The sequence below is a fragment of the Schistocerca piceifrons genome, chromosome 1 (genome assembly GCF_021461385.2).
Source record: "Schistocerca piceifrons isolate TAMUIC-IGC-003096 chromosome 1, iqSchPice1.1, whole genome shotgun sequence".
Taxonomy (NCBI): domain Eukaryota; kingdom Metazoa; phylum Arthropoda; class Insecta; order Orthoptera; family Acrididae; genus Schistocerca; species Schistocerca piceifrons.
Genome location: NC_060138.1, coordinates 337,622,614 through 337,643,984, shown reverse-complemented (window position 1 = coordinate 337,643,984; position 21,371 = coordinate 337,622,614). Strand labels below are relative to the sequence as shown.

Here is a 21,371-nt window from a genome sequence, read left to right as displayed (position 1 = left end):
AATTTTAATATTCATAATGCAAATACTCCTTTCACAGTTGCCATACATTCTTCAATTAAATGCATGAAGTACCAATTTTAAGCAATGGAAAGGGACAAGCAAGTTATGGCCTTCTACTATTCCCACTTTATCTCAAATCACTCAGAAACAGGAAAAACACACAAGGCTAGCTCAGAATATTCAACAGTAGTTATTCATATTTCTGAGTGCATGTCTTTAACAAATGTCTTATGAAATAGCATTGTTTCAGTGCATATAAGTTTTGCACAGATGAACTAGAAACAACAGCTCTGACATTGACTTTCTTAAAGTAAATCCTTGATCTAAAACCCCAAGGCACTGCAACACACACACTGCTTATGAAATTTTACTTTAACTTTTATTTCATTTGCCTTGCTTTACTGATACTTTCTTAACCTCCCCCACGCCTCCCTACTTTTTTTAAACTTCTAAATCTTCTACAGTTATACAGTCAGATTCTGCAAGTCACTATGAAACACATGGAAGAGGGGGATCCCATTGTACCACAAATTAGGGTTTCTTACCTTCAACTCACATAAGGGGTATGGAAAGCCTGCATAAATGACACTGTGAGCACTGTTGTTGGCCTAATTTTGCCTGTGCAGTACCTAGTGGAGCAATGCAGAAGAGGCTGCAAATGTTTCTTGAAACTTTGTAAGCACACTTCTGCAGGCTAGTTGGCATCAGTCTTCATGTGTCTGTCAGTTCTGGTTAATCAGTATTTTCGTTGCACTCTCCCATGGGTCAAATAAATCTATCATAATCCACACTGCCCTTTTCTGCATACTTTCAGTACCCCAGGTTAGGGCTATTTGATATGCGTCCCACACATAAGCGATATTCTAGGATGATCGCACAAGTCTCGTGTGCCATCTTCTTTGCAGATGGACTGTTTTCCCAATACGCTACCATTCACATTACTTGCAGTGTGATACTTCCATTTCAAATCCCCACAAATTGTTACACCTTGGTATTCATATGAATTGTCTGATTCCATTTGTGATCCATTCGTATTGTAGTCATAGGATACCACAATTTTACATTTTGCAAAATGCAAAATATTACATTTCTGTGTCTTTGATGCAAACTGCCTGCCATTTTGAAATCTGATCCAGATTTGACTGAATATTTGTGCAAGTTTTTTCAGACACTATTTCATTAAACCTAACTGCATCATCTACAAAAAGTCATATGTCACCTGTGCTAATGCTCTTTCCGGGGGCACACCTGAAGTTACTTCTACATCTGCTGGCGACTCTCCATCCGAGACAAGATTTTCCATCCTGCCTACCAAGAAATCCTCGATCCAGTAATAAATTTCATTTGTTAACCCATATGATTGTACACTCATTAATAGGCACTGGTGTAGTACTGAGTCAGATGCTTTTTGGGAGTCAAGAAATGGTGCACCTATCTGTCATGATCCATGGCATTCAGAATGGCATGTGAGAAAAGTGAGAGATGACTTTCTTATGACCAATTTTTTGAACCCGTAATATGGGTCTAATAATCAGCATCATAGGGGTGTCTATGATACTGGACCATAGATTAGTGGATCACTTCTGCTACCATTCTTGCAGATAGGTGTGAGCTATATTTTCTTCAAACTGCTCGTTGTATCATATACTGTAGCAGAAAATACGTATCTTTGCAGTGAGGTAAGAATTACGATGCGGTGGAACTCTTGGATTTTACTTCATTAAGGAACATTAGAAAATGTTCAGCACTACTGCTGTTGCTTTACTACTGTCAATTTCTGTGCCATCCAGAAGCATCAGACCATTCATTTTTGTGCCACAGACAGCCTTTACATATCACAAGAATGTGTTATTTTGTGAGAGGTTTTTCAATATAATTCTGCTAAGGTAATCACCAAAGGCTTCATGCTTAGTCATTCTGAGGCCACATGTGTTTCACTAACATCCGTCCATCTATAGGACTATGATTTGCTTTAGGTCTATTTTGCAGTAGCTGCTGTTTCTTCATGTATACCATGGAGGTTAAATACCATCAGAAACTGTTTCACTACGTGTGTATCTATCCAGTGCTTGATAATCATTCTTCTGAAGTTTGGTCACACTACCTCCACATGCTCATGACCAGCAGTGAAGGTTTCAAGTTCTTCCTTGAGATCTGACAGCTGCATAGTTTACAGAACATATAGATCTTTCTACTTGTATTAATTGCTCTTTGCACTGTGGTAATAATTACTGCTACAACAGATTCATAGTCACTGATACCAGTTTCAACATAGGCATTCTCAAAGAAGCTAATTTTATTTGTTGCCTCTACATCAAATATATTTCCATTGTGATTGAATTACGAAGTATCGTTGCTATGTAACTTTCATAGAAGGCATTTAGTACTATCTCACAGGATATCTTGTGCCATGCCAACCACATGTACAACTGTAATTGTCCCAACAAATTGTTGAATCACTGAAGTCTCCTCCAGTGATGATAGTGTGAGTGGGGAGCATACATGTCAGTGAGCTGAGATTTTCATTTAAGTTTTCAGTTACATCTGGGGGTGAATCAGGTGGTTGGTAGAAAGACTCAATGGTAGTTTTATGCCCACCTTTGATACTGAGCCTTGCCAAAACAGCCTTTCATGGTGATTCATTTTATATCTTAGTAGAGGTGATTCCTTGTTATGTTGACAAATTCACCACCTCCATTTCCTACTAGCCTTTCCTTTCAATCTCCACCTGGGTTTACTCCAGAATTTCACTGCTGTTGATTTCAGGTTTTAGGCAGCTTTTTCTGCCTAGCACTGTGTTAGTCCCTTTTGCTACAGATTAATTTCTAAATATGATAAACCACAACAACAGAAATTGCTGTTTCACTCAATAGATTGCTGTTTGGATGCTGTTAGGACACAGAGGCATTTTTTTAAGGGCAATCATTTACATCATCCCCAATTACAGTGAAGAAAACTATCTTTATTCTTTTAGCAATACTCTTTGCCCTTCTCAGTTTAGCTGGAGGAGCATCCTCTTGGCAGTGTGGTGTGATGGATGCCTTGCATGTTTTATGCCATTTTGCTGCATGGAATCAGAACAAACAAAATTACTTTGTTGATTACATCTCATTTTCTCCAAGACATTTACAACTGCATAGAGCTGTGTGTCGCAGATCGTTAATTTACCTGGGAGTTGAATCCTACAGTCGTTTCTTGGAGGAACTTGCTAAGCAGCAGACAGTCTGCCCCTGCTTATACCCATCAATGTAAATAACTACCTTGTTAACATTTGATACTTGTCTAATAATTCATATAAGGTGTATTTGAAAGTGGTATACATGCTATTTTGTAGTTTATCAAATTAAAAAGAGCCTGAGCCTCACTGCAAATCAGAGAGGATATTTACTGTGTTAAAACATTCAGATTCACTACACCAAGCTCTGCAAGTTACTCCTATTGGTCTTCTACAATTCATATACACATGTTTTGCTGTTGGCTGGATAAGAATATTAAATGCTGGACACAGAGAGTGAATGAACCTTATATGCATGTCACAACATGAATTATTACCAGATCGTTGAAGGTTGTTCCCCAGCCTCAGCACTGACGCTGGGTATGTCACTGGTTTAACACCCTCATTGTTATGCAGAACTATATACAGAACAGCCAGGGTTCAGCTGCACCTTAACAAATGCGCTGTAAAATGCTCTGAACCTAAAATACGACCACTAAAAATTTTCAGATATTGAAAAGATAACCATAGAAACCTAATTCATACAGGTGTTGGATGATGATGTATGGCCATATGATGCCATAGGCATTTTCAATGTGAGAAAATGTTCTTTACTGCAGCGTACACAAAAAGATCTCCTTTTACCACTGCTTCTAGGCTTATCAGACTGTTGAGTGTAGAACAGTAAATACAGAAATCACACTGAGGATAACTGACATTCCCACGAGTTCCCTATGAACTGATAAGCACTCAACTGCAATAACTTACTGAAGTGGTGTTTTACTACGCAGGTTACAGGAGGCAAATCATTCTTCTTCTCTCCTAAAATTACGGTATTGTCCCTCAAACCAGATTTTGTTGAAAAGCACAAGGAGGGAGTTGTTCTAATCAGTATTCAACTGCCACAACATGTGTAAATACACATGCTTTAACATCTCCATACTAAAGGGGCAGTTGTACTCTTCAACATTACTGGAGTCAATGTCCAATGGATATTCCTAGTCTACACTGGAACTGACATCTTTATTGCCACTGGATATTATTTGTTGAAAGTGTTTCACCATTAACTGTCCTTTATAGAAATGCATTGAATATGTTACCTTTACAGATGATGTGAAACAGTTAATGGATTTTAAGAATTCTTGTGATGACAGCTTTTTGCTCTTTCAGATACACCAGGCTTTTATGTAAGCACTGCAAAAGACTAAGATCATCAGCAAGTAGACTGCGGTGGAATTTTCACATTACCACCTGCCTTTCCCCCAGGTCTACATAACACTCCTTGCTCCACCATGGAACTTAATATCTGCCAGGTTTAACACATGACATCAGGAGGAAGATGTTACCAGCCCTGTGAATGACTGCAGTGATGTGATCTACCATGTCCTGGATATCGATCTGGTGACTGAACACAGCCAAGTTGCTATAAAGAGTTCAGTTGACCCTGTTCAACAATCATTTCGATGGACTGATTGCAGGTGTTGACGTATCTAGCAGATCGATTCACATGGAAAAGTGGCTACTGAAGCGAAAGTCCTCTGCCACTTTCTAAATGAAAACATCAGATAGCATAGGAGAACAAAGTGATAGGTCAGTGGCTGAGGATGATCTGTTTACAGTATTGAAGAATTCTGCTTTTCCCATATTCAGGAGCCAGACATAATTCTAGAAGAGGAACATCTCCAATACCCAACTTGTGGGGCTAGTGTATGCAGAGCCCAACTGCATGTAATTAATGATGAAACCTCCAGAGGAGAAAGAGACAGAGGACTCTGTGGATAAGATCTATAAGGCATTATCATGTTCATAAGGTGGGAGGTACAGGGACCTAACAGTTATTCTTAATAATGTGTAAACTGAAACAGATACTGCTTGAAGGTGGATTGTGAGGGTAATGCAGAATGGCATGTACCATGTATGAATACTGTCACTCCATTCTTAAATCTCTCATCTGTATCGTCCTTCCTGTGAGCGGTATAGCCTTCAAACAAAGAGGTGGCTGAAGATTTGAAAACCCTCATATGCGTAGCCATAAAGACCTATCCTGTGTTAAAAAGTTTTACTTCCTCTCCATGAGTATGTAAAGCCATTCAAACTCCACCGGAGATAGGAACCATTCATCAGAAGGGGTCTTTTTTTCCTTTTTTTTGTGACATGTTGGGCAGTGAGTGATGAAAAATGAATCGATAGTCATTTCATCTGTGTATATATATTTCCAGTTTCATTTCAGAATAATCTTCATTAGTGCTGACCTCCATCTATCTGATGTTTGCATGTCCAGTTTCTTTGAGTTTTACCAGTTTTTCAGCATGGATTTTGCTTGGTTGTTACTGTGAAGCAAGTACTTTCCACAATTTGCTAGTGACCTCTCCTGGAACTGGTTTAGAAACAGCAGTAAACTTATTAGTTAGAGCATTGTTACACCTACCTTTACATACACGTATTTGTGCAAACGCCTACTGCTTTTTGTATCAGTACTGACTTTTACTACAACTGACTCACCAACAGCTCAGCAAACCCAAGTTCACTACAGCTGTACGAAAGTATCACTGGTTGAGTACTAGGGAGAATATATCAGCAGACAGTCAAGAGTTAGACCAAACACAGAAAGGCTTAGGGACTTACGTGCCAATTGTGCTCACAAACGAGTTGTAAGCACTGGGGAAGGGAGATGGAGGCATTGGAAATAACTGGCAGAGTATGGATCCTGTTTTGGTCCGACTTGCTGTTTCTGGCAATTAATTGAGCAAGTTGAGCAATTAAACTATTACCAGAAGCATTCAGTTGCAAGATGGAGTTTTAGGGATGTGGCAATGACTTATGTGTAAACAGCCTTCTTCCCATGTACCGGTCTGAGCTTTTCATTAACACATTCCACAAAACACAGCAATCAAGGTTAGTCATACCATTCAAATAATGAAATAATCATGTTATCAAGCAGATTATTCTCAGATGTGACCTCAGTTACACAGGGTGGGTCAAAAAGGACTCGCCAACTTTGGAATGATACAGAAATTTATTGTGATAACTAACAGAATCGGCAGATGTGTCATTTTGTGGGAAACTTCCTCGAGTTTCATATAAAAGTGTCAAGTGTAATTTTGGTTTGATGTAACTACCATTTGTAGTGCGGCAAACATGCCACTGGTATTCTTTCCACACTCATTGCAGCATACCTGCCATAACTTGTGGAACAGCAGCATAGATTCAATTTTTCAGACTGGTTAAATTGTTTGGTAGGGGAGGAACATACACACAGTCTTTAATGACATCCCAGAGAAATAAATCTAGTGTGTCGAGTCTGGACAGCGAGGTGGTCATGCAATTGCCCCTTCATGGTCAGTCCACTAAACTGGGAAGAAATTATCAAGGAAACCTCAAACTTCCATGAGGAAATGAGGTGGTGGACGTGCTTGCTAGCACTGAACTATCCCATCTCTGTCATCTTCACTGATTTGTGGAACTAAAAAGTTTTTGAGCATATCCAGATATACAATACCAATGATGTTTTTCCCCATGAAAAAGAGGTCATACACTTTCAATTTGCTAATGGCACAAAACACATTAAGTTTAGAGTTGTCACAAATATCTTCCAGGTTTGCACGTGAATTTTCACTGCCCCGCAGTCTGCAGTTGTAGCTGTTCACCAAGCCACTAATATGTTGGCTCACTGCTAAAGATTATTGTGTTTGGATTTATTTCGTCATCCCCTATCGGATGCAAAAATTTCAATACAGAATTCCCCACAAGCAATGTTATCTGCATCACTAATGTGCTGTGATGTTGTAAACTTGTATGGTTTCAGACAGACGTCTATGCAGTACTCACCAAACAGTCTTTTGTGTAATGTCAGTCTCACAAGAGACACATCGCACTGATTTTTGTGGACTGCAGCAAAACTCTTCCCAACCTGTTCGACATAATCAACAACACACAGGCAACCTGGTGGTTTATCACATCACACTGAACAACCTGCCTCAAAGTTCTTGTCCCGAGAGTAAATAGTAGGCATATCTGGTGTGAAATTTACACTAAACAGTTGTTGCATAGTTCATTTCATGACAACAAAACACACAGTGAACACATTCTGCATCAGTGAAAGTAACCATTTTAACTGGCCACTATGGCCAGTTAAATGGGGTACTGATGCACTATGTGAATCAAACATGAGGTTGATTGTTATGAAATGACAGATCTGCCAAGTCAGTAAGTTACCTCAATAAAATTCTATATCATACCGAAGTTGTAAAGTCCTTTTTGACTCACCACATATAGTTCACATTACACTAACTATTATTGCACATGCAACTAAACAACCATGACCTTTACCAAGATCTTCCTCTAACAAGCCTGAATCACAGGCAATCATGCTCTGCATTACATTTGTCTTGAAAATACTTTGTAATCACCACCTAAAAGAATCAAGGAGGACACAATGCCAAAAAGTTTAAAATGGGGTAGCCTACAAAGGCATTTACTTACTCTAAAAGCCACTTTCAAATTGTAAAGAACAAATGCATAGAACTGCTACCGTTTTATAGACATTGGATGTAGTGACAATTCAATTCATTCATTATGTTCTGTACATGCCATCAAGAAGGAGAACATTCAGGGATACGGAACAAGTTAAAAAAGGGCAGGGGAGGGGCAGTGGGGGGGAGGGGGGAGGGGGCAGGGGGAGCAACAGATATACCTAGAGACCCATTTATTTTTACATGAGCTTACTCTTGGCAAAGGAACTTGTACCCTACCAGCACGAGGAATACCAGACATACATGACTGCACGAGCTGTGACGAGTTTTTTTGTGCTTACAATGTATACAATGAGGAATGATACAACACAAATCTTCAGTTCACTTGTCCTCTCTCTATGTTTTACATATATGACAGTTCCTGCACTTATGCTCACCTCTGTGCTCCATTACAGCAGAGGCATGCAGAACTTACCCTTTGTACTGTAGAGTGAAGAGATCATTCTGGATAGTACTAATTGCTCACTCAAACAAGAGTTACAGTGCAGTGGCTTCAATAAAATTGGAAAGGCTTCACTCAATGCTAAAAGATTTTTCAACACAGCCAATCTAGTCAACCATAGTTAGTTAACGACAGTGTTCTACATGTCTATGTACTCTTCAGCAAAAGCAGACACCACCACAAAGCTACAGATCACAAAAATGTCGTAATTAATTAAATTTTAAATAATTTGAATTTATTGATATGCTCAATGACAATATTCTCTGCACACTGTATTGAAAGCTAAGGCGGGTAGCAATCAGAAACAAGTGATTATCGATCCATAGTCCTAATCTTTCTACCAAGTTACATCAAACCAGCTATACTTGTCAGGCATTGTGCTATAAATCCTTTTCGAATAAACAATTAACATAGTTGCTCAGGTATTGATTTCTATCTTTGATAGTGATAAAGGAGAATCACCATTGTTGCCAACATCACTGTCAGAAAACTACAAAAATTGTTAACCTTAATTGTTTCCAGAATTTTTTTTACTTCCTTCTCATCTAAAATGAATGTAAACATATTTCTCCATAATAACATGCACTGCCTTGCAAGTAATGAAAGGTTCAATTCTTGTGTTTCACACTCATTATCTTCATATTATGGCAGTCAGTGTTGATGTTTTATGTTGTCTCTCTCTTTCCATCTGGACTGGGAATTTGGGGTGAAAATGGGTATGTACTTAGGGGCTTTCACATTCCATCATGCACACACAAATTACAATATCAGTTACGATTTGATATCACTGCTGGACAGACGTAATGGTCTTTTACTAATTGGCTTATGACCTATTTTTTTCTTTGTTTTTATCTTTCCTTCAAGTTTCTTCTTTGGTGAATATAGGTGCAGGTGGTGGAATACTGCTCTTCAAACATTTTTTCTGTAATACTGCTATGTATTGATTTATGGATTTTGCAACAAGTGACATTTTTGTTTGTGCTGGCAAGTTCTGTCTTTCACCATTACCTTCAACACTGATGACGACGTTGCAAATATTGGTAGCCATTACCACCTACACCTTTTTTGCTACATTCAAATACATCTGTTCTATTACATTAAACTACCTCAATATTTTTCTGCTCTGCTTCAGGCAATGAATGCAAACTAGTGTCAAAGAGAATTACGGACCAGCTTCATATGTAGCCTTGCTGTAGTAACCCAAAGTTGGTCGCCCTTCACAGGCCACAGCAAAATGACGAAACTTGTGATAGTTCTACTTTTAGCATTTCACCATTTTTGGAATAAATGTCAACACTTGCCAATCAATCAAACTATAGTGAACTCTTGCGGAAGTGCAAAACTGCTGCCTGTTATAATTTTTTTACCATTCGGGATGCCCTCTTTCTCCTGCTATTGTAATATCTGTAAGGTTTCTGAACAATCATTAATCCAATGGTGGTGATGTGCATATCATTTTATTGGAATATTCCACTAAAATATTACTTTTCATCAGTTCGCTGATTTGACTGCAAGTAAATATCTCCAAGAGAATAATTCCATTACACAAATGCTTTGTGGACTTGAAAACTCCCACTAGCTCTTCTACACCCTTTATGTACGAGAGATGTATACTTCCTGAACAGCATTCTTCTTGATAAAATGGGTCTTGAATACTCTCTCATGGTCAACCCAAATCACTGGAAGTATTTGCAGACGGATCATGAATTTCCTACAGGTAACCAGTAAAATAAATATCAACTTAGATAATGTTGTATGAACCTAATACCATTCTGTAGGCCAGTCAACAAAAGTAAACAAAGGTTGACTGAGGGAAAAAAAATCATGTGGTCGCAATTTTTTGTATATTAGTGGGGAAGAGTGGGGGAGGGAGTGTCTTTAACAACAAGCTAAAACTCCTGGTCAGTGGGGTGTGTGCATGGGGTGGAGCAGGGATCTCTGGGAATCCTTCTTCCAATGAAAATGTTTCTCAGTGCAAACCTAAACTACATTAAATTTTACACAAAAAAGATTATTCATATTTTGTCTAGGACTAAGTTTCCATGTTACAGAGGATGGAAAACAAATGGGTCAAGAGCTATTATTCAATGTTTGTACCACTTCTCAGTTCACTGACACTTATTTTGAGATAATCTCTATTCCAGGTGGGGGAGGGGTGCATGTGGAGTGTAGACGGGTGACTGTAGGCAAGTTGCCAGATTCAGACACTCCCCTCCTTCGCAGGGCTGTTGACTGAAGAACAAGCAAATGAGTCCCCTCTCTCTAACCCACTACATTACGAAAAGCAACCACATGGTATTTCAACAATATTATGAAAAGGATAGCTGCTCCTCACCATATAGCTGAGATGCTGACTCACACACAGGCACAACAAAAATGCTGTCACAAAACGAGCTTTTGGCTAACAAGGCCTTCAGCGGGGTTAAAACACGCGCATGCACGCACACAAACTGCAGTCTCTGGCTACTGAGGCCACACAGAGCAGCTGCACATGATGGGAGATGCAGCCAGGTGGTGGGGTGCCTATCTGAAACACGTCATCTCCGCTGTATGGTGAGTAGCAACTAACCTTTTCATAACGCTTTTACATTCCACCTTGCAGTTTCCATTGTGATAAATACATGGTATTTCACAAAGGTATACCGATCCTTCCAGAGATTGCCTTATCAGTCGATGACAACAAAGCACATAGATCCCCCCTAGGGCACTTTATTTTCCATATAAACCTCTGCACACTATTCTACATTGCTAGAGGGGAAATATATTCTTAGTCATCCTGTACAGCAGTTGCAACATTCTTCTGGGAAAGGCAACTTCCCCACCAGCACTGTTCGCTTTTCAGTTTGCAGACAGGCTATAGCTCCCCCTCATTTTTTGGTCCAGTTCCATTATGTAATGTAAGAGGGCTTTATAGACACACGTGTAGTTTCATAGGACCAAATTGAGAAGCAAATCTCCAAGGTCATGGAACATGCCATTACATGAAATTACAACATAAAAGTAATAATAGATAAATTAAAGTGTTTATGAGCCCAATAACGACAAGCCATAAGTTTATGTAAATGCAATCAACAATATAACAATGAAATCTGGTTAATTTTTCAAGGAACTGCTTGACAATAGAAGGAGTGACCCATGAAGAAACATTTTGCTTTAGATTTGAAAGCATGTCGATTACTGCCAAGATTTTTGACTTCTTGTGGTAGCTTATTGAAAATGGATGCAGCAGTATACTTTATGGCTTTCTACACAAGAGTCACTCCAAATGAAGATTGAATTTCTTCTGATATTCTTAACAAGAAATGACAGTAAAGGATATATATATTGAGAGGCCAAAGTCAGAACACCCAGATAATGAACAGGTGTTGACAAGAGGTTCGCTAACTTACACCACTTATTGCCTGAACTGTCCATTTCTGAGCCCAAAATATCCTTTGAGAATTGGAAGAGTTACCCCCAAAATATAATATCATTTGTCATAAGTGAATGGAAATAAGCAAAGTAGAATACTTGGCTGAACAGTGCTTAATTTGTAAGTGTGGTACCAATGATGTACATAGTGTTGGTGAGAAAGGGATTGGACTGATAAATATGGCATTTTGCTACTGCCTGGCATTGACAGCATACTGGAAAAACATATAGCCTTGTTGCAATCATTTGATGTTTAATTACTGATTGACCAGAAAGTTACTGCATTTCTCTCGCCTTTAATTGTGGTACTTGTACACAGATATGTATCTCACATTCAGGAATTTCAGGCTATGTACAGTGGGCTGCACTGAATGGGGCCACTTACCACACACCCACAGCATATGTTGCAGGGAGACGTGCAAGGATTGATCATGTTAAAATCTAGAACAGCAATCAGCTGTAATGCATTACTTGACTATGTTGAAATATCTGAATTTAAAGAACATTCAGGTGAGCTACTTCTGTCAAGACAGAGCAGGTATAAGCCTCTGGATCTTTTCAAATGCTGGGAGAGCTGAGGCAGAGCTGATGCACTTAACACCACTCATGCTGTAAAAAGTCACTCCTATGCTATGTAATTTTTAATTTTGATAGTGTTAAATATTACTTTTAACTTATTAGATTTTGTCTGAGTTTTTATTACTGAATCTGGCAGTCATAGTTTAAAAATACATATTTAATAATATCATGCTTATTTTCAGGTGCCACTTTCACTTTTACTCAACAAAACTTGTACTACAGTCATGTCTGGGACAGTTTAGGGACATATCAACAGCAAATGCAACAGATACATTAATACAGTTTTGTTTCTCCCTTTCTCTCACCCATACACAGGCAGTGTAACTATCAACTGGGCTATTTTGAGCCACTCACAGGCGTTGTGCCAGACACAGGCATTTCTTGGAGGAACAAGATGTTTCACTGGTGCGGATGGTACCTAAAGTGTAGGTAAATAGTAATCAAATTGAACATATCTTGTCATACAATATGTTATTTACAAGGTATACCATGCTCTTTCAGTCCTTTTTGTGAAGGCCATGTGAATGGATATTTTGCAAATAAAAAACCTCATATTTGAAACAACAAAAAATAAAACTGTGGCCCATTCTATTTTATTAGCATTACTGTTACATCTGAAGCATCAGTTATTACCCATATAAAGAAAGATAATTACAGTACATTTGCTTATTCCATTTTCAAGATACACTTAGACTGTGACTTATGTTCTGCACACACATCACTAATTCAAAATTTTCATTCTGGTTGTGGATGTCTGATTTACAATAAATATTTCTTACGTATTGCGTGACAAATTACCTAAAAACATTGTAAATATTCAAACTAAAAATGACTGTCACTCATGCCTAAATTGTGTGTTTCTTCTTTTTAAAACACCAAAAGTTACAGTCATCATCTTGTCTCTAAGATTATATGCGGGGATTATAAAGTGTGTTGACTTGTGCAACATCAGCTTCCTTCACATCACACACAAATCATAGCAGCCTGTGCTGTGATCCAGAGAAACAGTGAAATAGATTATGGAAGTGCATTATTAACAATTTCTCCACTGAAGATGTAAACAATGTTCATCCAAGGCTAGTAACAACTGTTACATTTGCAAAGAATGTAATGAAATTTTACCTTCTCCTAAAACGAGAGTTGATCCTAGAAGCTGAAACGCTGACAAACAGAAATTCTACAGTTACCATGGAATAAAAAAATAAAAAAAACTAGGTACTTTCACATGAGTGACGCCAGTGCCTTTTCAATAACAGAGAGTAGGACTCACACTGCTACTTGCGAATAATGTTCTACATTATAGCTATTCAGCAGTCACTACAAATTCTACAATACTGGCACCTCAGTTCTTACCACTAAACACCAGGTGCTGCCAAAGAACTATCTGAACGACTACCAAACATTACTTGCAAGCCGTAGTTTCATTTGTTCGCCTATAAGATTCAGTCAGTTTTCTCAAGAACACGGATTAGCGTAATTAATTGCTCGATTATTCGGTACACATATGAGATTATTTTCTAACATCTAGGTGAGAGAAATGTGACAGGTCGACTTATTCCATCCTCATAATGAAATAATAGTTTTTAAATAACAAAACATCGGGCAGTTTGGCCACGCTAAGAAAATAATTCCCAGATTAAGTCCATAAACAAAAATACATTTAAACTAGACTGACAATAAAAAAAGGTCCCTATGAAGATCCCTATGTTATACAGAATACTGGAGTGAACAGTTTTTTGCATTTACGCGGTTAAAATAAGTGAGAGGGAGACAAGTAAACAGAATTCTATTTTCTACTATATTTACTTTTTTAAAACAGCAATTGATATTTGTAGGTAGAATCAGTAAATCTAACTACTTCGTTCTCCAAGCTCTCTCGTACAGGAAAACCATCAATGCATCAGCAAGGTCAAAATGCAAATTGACCTCTGCGTTTAAGAATGACCTTCATATGACTTAATTCCATAAACAGGCCAGTAGATGTATACCTGTTTCTCACCGATGTCCTAGAAATTCTTTTTCGGAATACAGATTTTGGTCTGCAACACTATCCACCAGATAGGAAAGAAATTGGACAGTATAATACAGAACACTCACCACTCATTTTCTACAGAGATTTCCTAGTATCTGTGTTGTATTGACGGCAGAATAATCCGTCACAACTCGTTTCAATGTTTCTAACACTTGTACACAGCTGACACTACACTCCCTCACGATGACACTTTACACTCGCACCTCCTACAACTGATTCGTCCAACACATGTGTTGCGAGTAAACTCGAGTCCCTCCACCCCCTTTCCCCACTACTTGTTCCAAGCAGTGTCGCCAACGACTGAAAAATGAACATCCCAAGGGGACGAGCACACTGCAGCTCAGAGCAATTTCGATCCTCTGGCTCCGAGAATCGCCTTCCGAAATGTATATGAGAGCATAAACAGTTTGATCATAGATACAAACATCAGATTTAGCCTTACATAAACTATGGTTTTATCGCTTACCAATAGTTTATACTTCAGTCTGGCAACACACTAATTCGTTCTTTAAGTATGAACTGGTCATGTGTATATATATACATGTGTGTGTGTGTGTGTGTGTGTGTGTGTGTGTGTCGATGCCAATACTCCACGTCCTCGAACTGAGCGAATGTTGTCTCTAGTAATCTCACTACCAACAGACACAACATTCGAACAATCAACGCCGCATATACTCTCAGGCCCTTCGCACGATTACCTGTCAATCGGATAAGTATAAATACAGGAACTAGGTTGGCTTACATCGCTCTGAGTGGTAATGTTGTTCCGTCTTGCAATTTAGCAAAGTATGTTCATCTATCGACTATAGAAATTTATGCAAAATAGTCGGAGCGTTGGCCAACAACAACGAAGTATGAGCTCGCTCTCCAAGTGATGGAAATGCGTATACCTGAATGGTCACTTGGACTTCTCCGACTTGACTACGCAAAAAATGTCGACGTTCGGCGGCGACTTGGAGTTGCACCCGTCTCACTTATCAGACAAACTATAAGAAAGTAGGTTAAGATGGTATGCACGCGTCATGCGCAATGAAGCAGACTCGATGGCAAGAACAGCTATGCACCTGGACATAAATGGCCGACGATCTCATGGCAGAACCAAGACACGATGGATATCAAGAAGGATATGGAATTCATCGATGCCACCTATGAAGATGCCTTTGACAGACCCAAATGGAGGCACGTGAGTCAATAAGTGGACCCTGCTAGCGCGGAATACAGAAGAAGAAATGGAGAAACAGAAAGATTGGTTGGTTGATTTGGGGAAGGGGACCAAAAAGCGAGGTCGTCGGTCCTGTCGGGTTAGGGAAGGAAGTTGGCCGTGCCTTTTCAAAAGGAACAATACCGGCATTTGCTTGAAGTGATTTAGGGAAATCACGGAAAGCATAAATCAGGATGGCCGGACGCAGGTTTGAATCGTCGCCCTCCCGAATGCGAGTCCAGTGTGCTAACCACTGCGCCATCTCGCTCGGTGAACGCAAAGAAGAAATCGATGTAGGCATGTGTTAGTAACTGAATAAAATAGCATTTACAAGAGATTCAAACAGCTCATGGAACCCAACGGATAGAGTTCACGTAGTTGACAGTTACAAGTATTTATCGTTCTAAGATCTAAAATCGAAAACGCATCTATTGGTATATTATTTGACGACAAACATACTATGATGAACCAAAACCTTATGGCTAATGAACACTGCGAGACTGAACTTCTGACGTCGGGGGCGCGTGACGAATAAGGGAATTGTATAAACGCGGACGGGTGGGAAGAGGGGGGTGGGGGGGGGGGGGGGGGGTGCGGCGGTAAGGGTCCACAAAAGTGGAATCCATTAACATAAAAGGCTTTGACAAAGGGCGGCTTGTTATGAACGGAGCTTGCGAACAATCATTTCGTAGCTTCTTGACTATTAACGTGCTGCCAACGCAAGCATTTATGCAAAGCACGAGCTCCTCACCATGCCGTGAACGCCCAAGGAATGTCTACCGGCCGCCGTGTCATCCTCTGCCTTGTGGCGTCATGCGGATGCGGCATGGAGGGGCATTTGTCAGCACACCACTCCACGGCCGTTTTGCAGACTTTCCAGACTGTGGAGCTGCAAATGCTGTGACAAGCAGCTCTTCTGTTGGTGTCACGAGGTTTGAGTGTGCTCTGTACTAGCCCCCTCACAAAGGAAAAAAAATCATTTGTAGTACCGGGAATCGAACCCGGATCTACCGCATGGCAGCCATCTACGCTGACTTTTTTTTAAAAAAATCTCATTTTGTTCTATATTGTTAGTTGACTTTGTTCGTTGCGGACGTCCGATGACACTCGTTCTGGTTGTGCGTTGATCTGTTCACGCAGTTTTTTTTAATACAGAAGGTAGCTAAACCCTCTGACCGAACACGCTGAGCTACCGTGCCGGCCTTCTAAGCTGTGGAGGTAGGCTTATTTACGGAAAGTGGTTGGCTGAATGCAACGTGTTGGACGTTCATGCCTCATAAAAAGTGGATGTTGGAGGCTTACCAATTCTGAAAAGCACGCAGCACTCAGTGGCAGACCTTACGACAGGGTACAATGCTTGTGCAGGCACAAGTGTTCCGGAGCATACCATTCAGTGTACATTGTTGAACACAGGGCTCTACAGCAGACGATCCCTGCATCTTGCCACGTTGACACAACGACATCGTCAATTGCGACTCTAGTGGGGACTCATCGAGATTGGACCGTGGATCAATCGAAATTCGTCGTCCGGTCGATTGCATCACGTTTCTTGTAACGGTCGTGACCCGATAGTTTAGATTAGATTAGATTAGATTTACTTTCATTCCAATTTATCCGTAGTGAGGAGGTCCTCCAGGATGTGGAACATGTGAGAAATACAACAATACATGACAAATATTTACAATTAAAACAAATAAGCTAATGTACCATTCCACAGGTCCCAAGTGGAATGATCATCATTTTTTAATGAACACTAAGAGTCATTTTACAAATACTAATGCACTGAATTTAAAATAAAATTTATTTATTTATTTATAAGGTAATAAACATGTAATACAACTACTGTAATACTTATTTACAATGAACACATTACTGCACTGAAATGGTGCAGAAGTTAAATTATACTTACACACACACACACACACACACACACACACACACACACACACACACATACACACACACAGACACACAAATTTTCAATGAACACATTACTGCACTGAAATTGTGCAGAAGTTATGTTGTACTTATATACAAATCAGTTGGTTTTACTAAGAAATTCATCAATGGAGTAGAAGGAGTTGGCCACCAATAAATCCTTTAGGTTTCTCTTAAACTGAATTTCATTGGTTGTTAAGCTTTTTATGGCTGCTGGCAAGTTATTGAAAATGTGTGTTCCTGAATAATGCACACCATTTTGTACAAGACTAAGTGACTTTAAATCCGTGTGAAGATTATTCTTATTTCTAGTATTGATTCCATGAATTGCGCTGTTGGTTTGAAAAAGTGATATATTTTTAATGACAAATTTCATTAAGGAATAAATATATTGGGAAGCTGTAGTTAGTATCCCTAGTTCCCTAAACAGGCTTCTGCAGGATGTTCTTGAGTTCACTCCACATATAACTCTTACTGCGCGCTTTTGTGCCCGGAAAACTTTAGCTTGGCTTGATGAATTACCCCAAAAAATAATCCCATATGACATTATGGAATGAAAGTAAGCATAGTATGCCAGCTTTTTCATTTTTATATCCCCTACGTCTGACAAAATTCGCATTGCAAACAGAGATTTGTTAAGACGCTTCAGCAGTTCTGTGGTGTGCTCCTCCCAGTTGAATTTATTAGCAAGCTGTAATCCCAAGAATTTAACACTGTCCACTTCTTCTATCTTCTTGTCATTGTATGTTAGACATATATTCTTGGGACACCCCTTACAAGTTCTGAACTGCATGTAGTGTGTTTTTTTCAATGTTTAGTTACAAAGAATTGGCTAGGAACCAGTGATTAATGTCCACAAATATTTTATTGGCTGATCTTTCTAAGACTATGATTTGCTATTTATTGCAATGTTTGTATCATTGGCAAACAAAACAAACTTGGCATCTGGTAATGTTACTGATGAAAGGTCATTGATATACACAAGAAAAAGTAAGAGCCCCAAAATGGAACCTTGTGGGACCCCACATGTAATTAGTTCCCAGTTGGATGATGCCTGATAGCTTGATACATGTCTCTTTCCTAATAACACCCTTTGTTTCCTGCCAGAGATATAAGATTTGAACCATTTTGCAGCATTTCCTGTTACACTATAATATTCTAGTTTACTTAAAAGGATATTGTGATTTACACAGTCAAATGCCTTTGACAGATCACAAAATATACCAGTTGCCTGCAATTTTTTGTCTAATGAATTAAGCACATTTTCACTGTAAGTGTAGATAGCCTTCTCAATATCAGAATCTTTTAGAAATCCAAACTGTGACTTTGACAGTATGTTATTTGAGATAAGATGGTTATAAAGACGAATGTACATTACTTTTTCGAAAATTTTTGAGAATGCTGGCAACAGTGAACTTGGACGGAAATTTGATGCTATTTCTTTATCTTCCTTCTTAAACAGTGGCTTAACTTCAGCATATTTCAGCCATTCAGGAAATATTCCACTGATAAACGACTGGTTACACAGATAGCTTAATATGTTACTTAGCTCAGAATCACATTCTTTAATTAACTTTGTTGATATTTCATCATACCCACTAGATGTTTTTGATTTTAAAGATTTTATGATGGACATTATTTCTGTTGGGGTAGTGAGGGTCAAATTCATATTATGGAAGTTACTTGAAATGTCTGGTCTAAGGTAATCCATAGCAGCATCTACCGAACCTGACAACCCCATCTTTTCAGTAACAGTTACAAAATGTTTGTTAAAAAGTTCTGCAACACTATACACATCTGTCACCAATGTATCATTTACTCTTAATGCTATTTGTTCCTCTTCATGTCTGGTTCTACCGGTCTCTTCCTTCACTATATCCCATATTGTCTTTATTTTGTTATCTCATATGACTATCTTTTCCTTGTAATATATTTGCTTTGACATCCTTATTACAGTCTTTAATATTTTGCAGTATTTCTTATAATGTGATATAGCATCAACATTGGAAATGTTTCGGATTGACAGATACAGTTTTCTTTTTGTTTTACAAGAAACCCCTATTCCTCGAGTAATCCATGGCTTCCTTGTAGACTTTGCTCTAACCTTGGTAAGTTCTGGGGGAAAGCAGTGTTCGAATAAGGTAAGCACTTTATTAGCAAAAATGTTATATTTTTCATTCATGCCATGACCACTGTAAACATCAGTCCAGTGAATGTCTCTGAGGTGTGTCCTAAAATAATCAATTTTTGGCTTACTGATTACCCTCTTGAGCTCAGATTTAACAGATTTTATATCCTGTTCAGTATTAACATTTAACAGAAGGAACTGCATGTCATGGTCTGAGAGGCCATTGACTATTGGTTTTGTAATATAATTTTGTTCATTGGACTTTTCTATAAAGATATTATCAATGGCTGTTTGTGAGCAAGTGGCTATCCTAGTGGGGAACTTTACAGTGGGAATTAAGTTGAATGATAGTGTTACTAACTCAAATAAGTTCTTATTAGGAGAGTCTTTAAGGAAATCTACATTGAAATCACCAGCAACCACTATTTCTTTGGTTTTGGTTGTTAAATGGGCCAGTACAGCTTCAAGGTGGTTTACAAACAGATTAAAGTTACCTGCAGGTGCTCGATATACACTTAATATTATGAAGGATTTTTTGTGAAATTCTAATTCTGTTGCACATGCTTCCATATGCTGTTCTAGGCAAAATTTATGAATGTCTATGTTCTTAAATTTATGGCAGTTCCTGATGAATGTGGCAGCTCCTCCTTTCTCCATTTCTGATCTACAAAAGTGAGATGCTAACCTAAACCCTGTAACACTTAAAAGTTCTATACCAGTGGTCACATGATGTTCAGAGAGGCAGATTATGTCAGCTGGGTTTGAACACTAATTCATCTATGCAGATAGTTAATTCATTAATTTTATTTCTCATTCCTCGAATGTTTTGATGCAATAAAGATAGCTGACATTTCACATTGACTGAGTTAAAATTGGGTGGAGTTAAAATATCTGCTAACAGTTGAAAATTCTTAACCAATGGCTGTTTATGCTGATGTAATAAGCTGGAATTATGTTTTTTGATTTCTTTCTCAAACTGAAGGTTTGTCTCAGTTCTAACCTCTCTTAAAATTTGCTTTCTTTCTGTCCTCCCTACCCTAAAAAAGGGTCTTTTCTGAATCCTATAACCACTGGTATTTTACCACTCATGACAGTGCCTCCCCCCTTTAACTATTATGCTATTTCCCCAGCCAATTTACCCTTCCCCTTCCTGTTGAGGTGAAGGCCATGCCTAGTGTAATCCCACCTACTGAGAGAATCAACATGAACCACACCAATGTGTGACCCCGCACCCGACATGAGCAGCTGTTCCAGCTCCAAATTAACTCTCTTGACAGAAGAGTTCAAATGAGTTCGGTCATGGCGCCCAAGAACAGATACAAACTCAACACTAGTATGCTTCGATGCTGATGCAATCTTCGCCAGGTCACACTCTATACTGTACCCAGGATCTCTGTCAATACTGTTACCTGCCCCACCCACTATAACCACGGTGTCTTCCTTAGTGAAATCTTTGCAAATTGATCCTAAATCCTCTGTCACCTGCTCCAGACCAGCACTAGGTTTAAAAAAAATTGGTGACCTGGTATTCTGATCCTAGTTCATCCTGCAAAAGTTGGCCAACACCTCTTCCATGGGAACTACCTAACAACAACACTTTCTTTCTCTTTACTGATTTCCCTACATTCTTACTTTTCAACTTGCTGCTGAAAGTTTGTTGTGCACTGTCTACAGCTGCAACTGCTTGAGGCTCACCAGCTTCTAACTGAAGCAACAGGTCAAATCTATTTTCCAAATTCACCATAAAGCTGTCAGACAAAGTTCTAGGCCTGTTCCTCCTGTTGCCTGTTGCCACTTCCCACCTCTCTTTACCCTTCTCCCTCCTTAACCTGTTAAGATCTCCCATGGCCTTGTCTAACTCAGCCTGAAGGGCGGCAATTTTCCCCTCCTGTTC

At 39.0% G+C, this 21,371-nt stretch overlaps 1 protein-coding gene across 2 annotated transcripts in view; it reads right to left on the bottom strand.

Annotated features, from left to right (window-relative positions):
- The window catches only part of LOC124783422 (proteoglycan 4-like), a 71,601-nt gene extending 57,132 nt beyond the window's left edge, over positions 1-14,469 (bottom strand). The window contains exon 1 of one of the 2 annotated variants that reach the window (XM_047254019.1): positions 14,276-14,469. In XM_047254019.1, the coding sequence (XP_047109975.1) occupies positions 14,276-14,282 (7 nt within the window). In that variant the 5' untranslated portion in view covers positions 14,283-14,469. The remainder of the gene's footprint in view (positions 1-14,275) is intronic. The other variant, XM_047254020.1, reaches the window with a different exon arrangement.
- Positions 14,470-21,371: the final 6,902 nt, after the last annotated feature.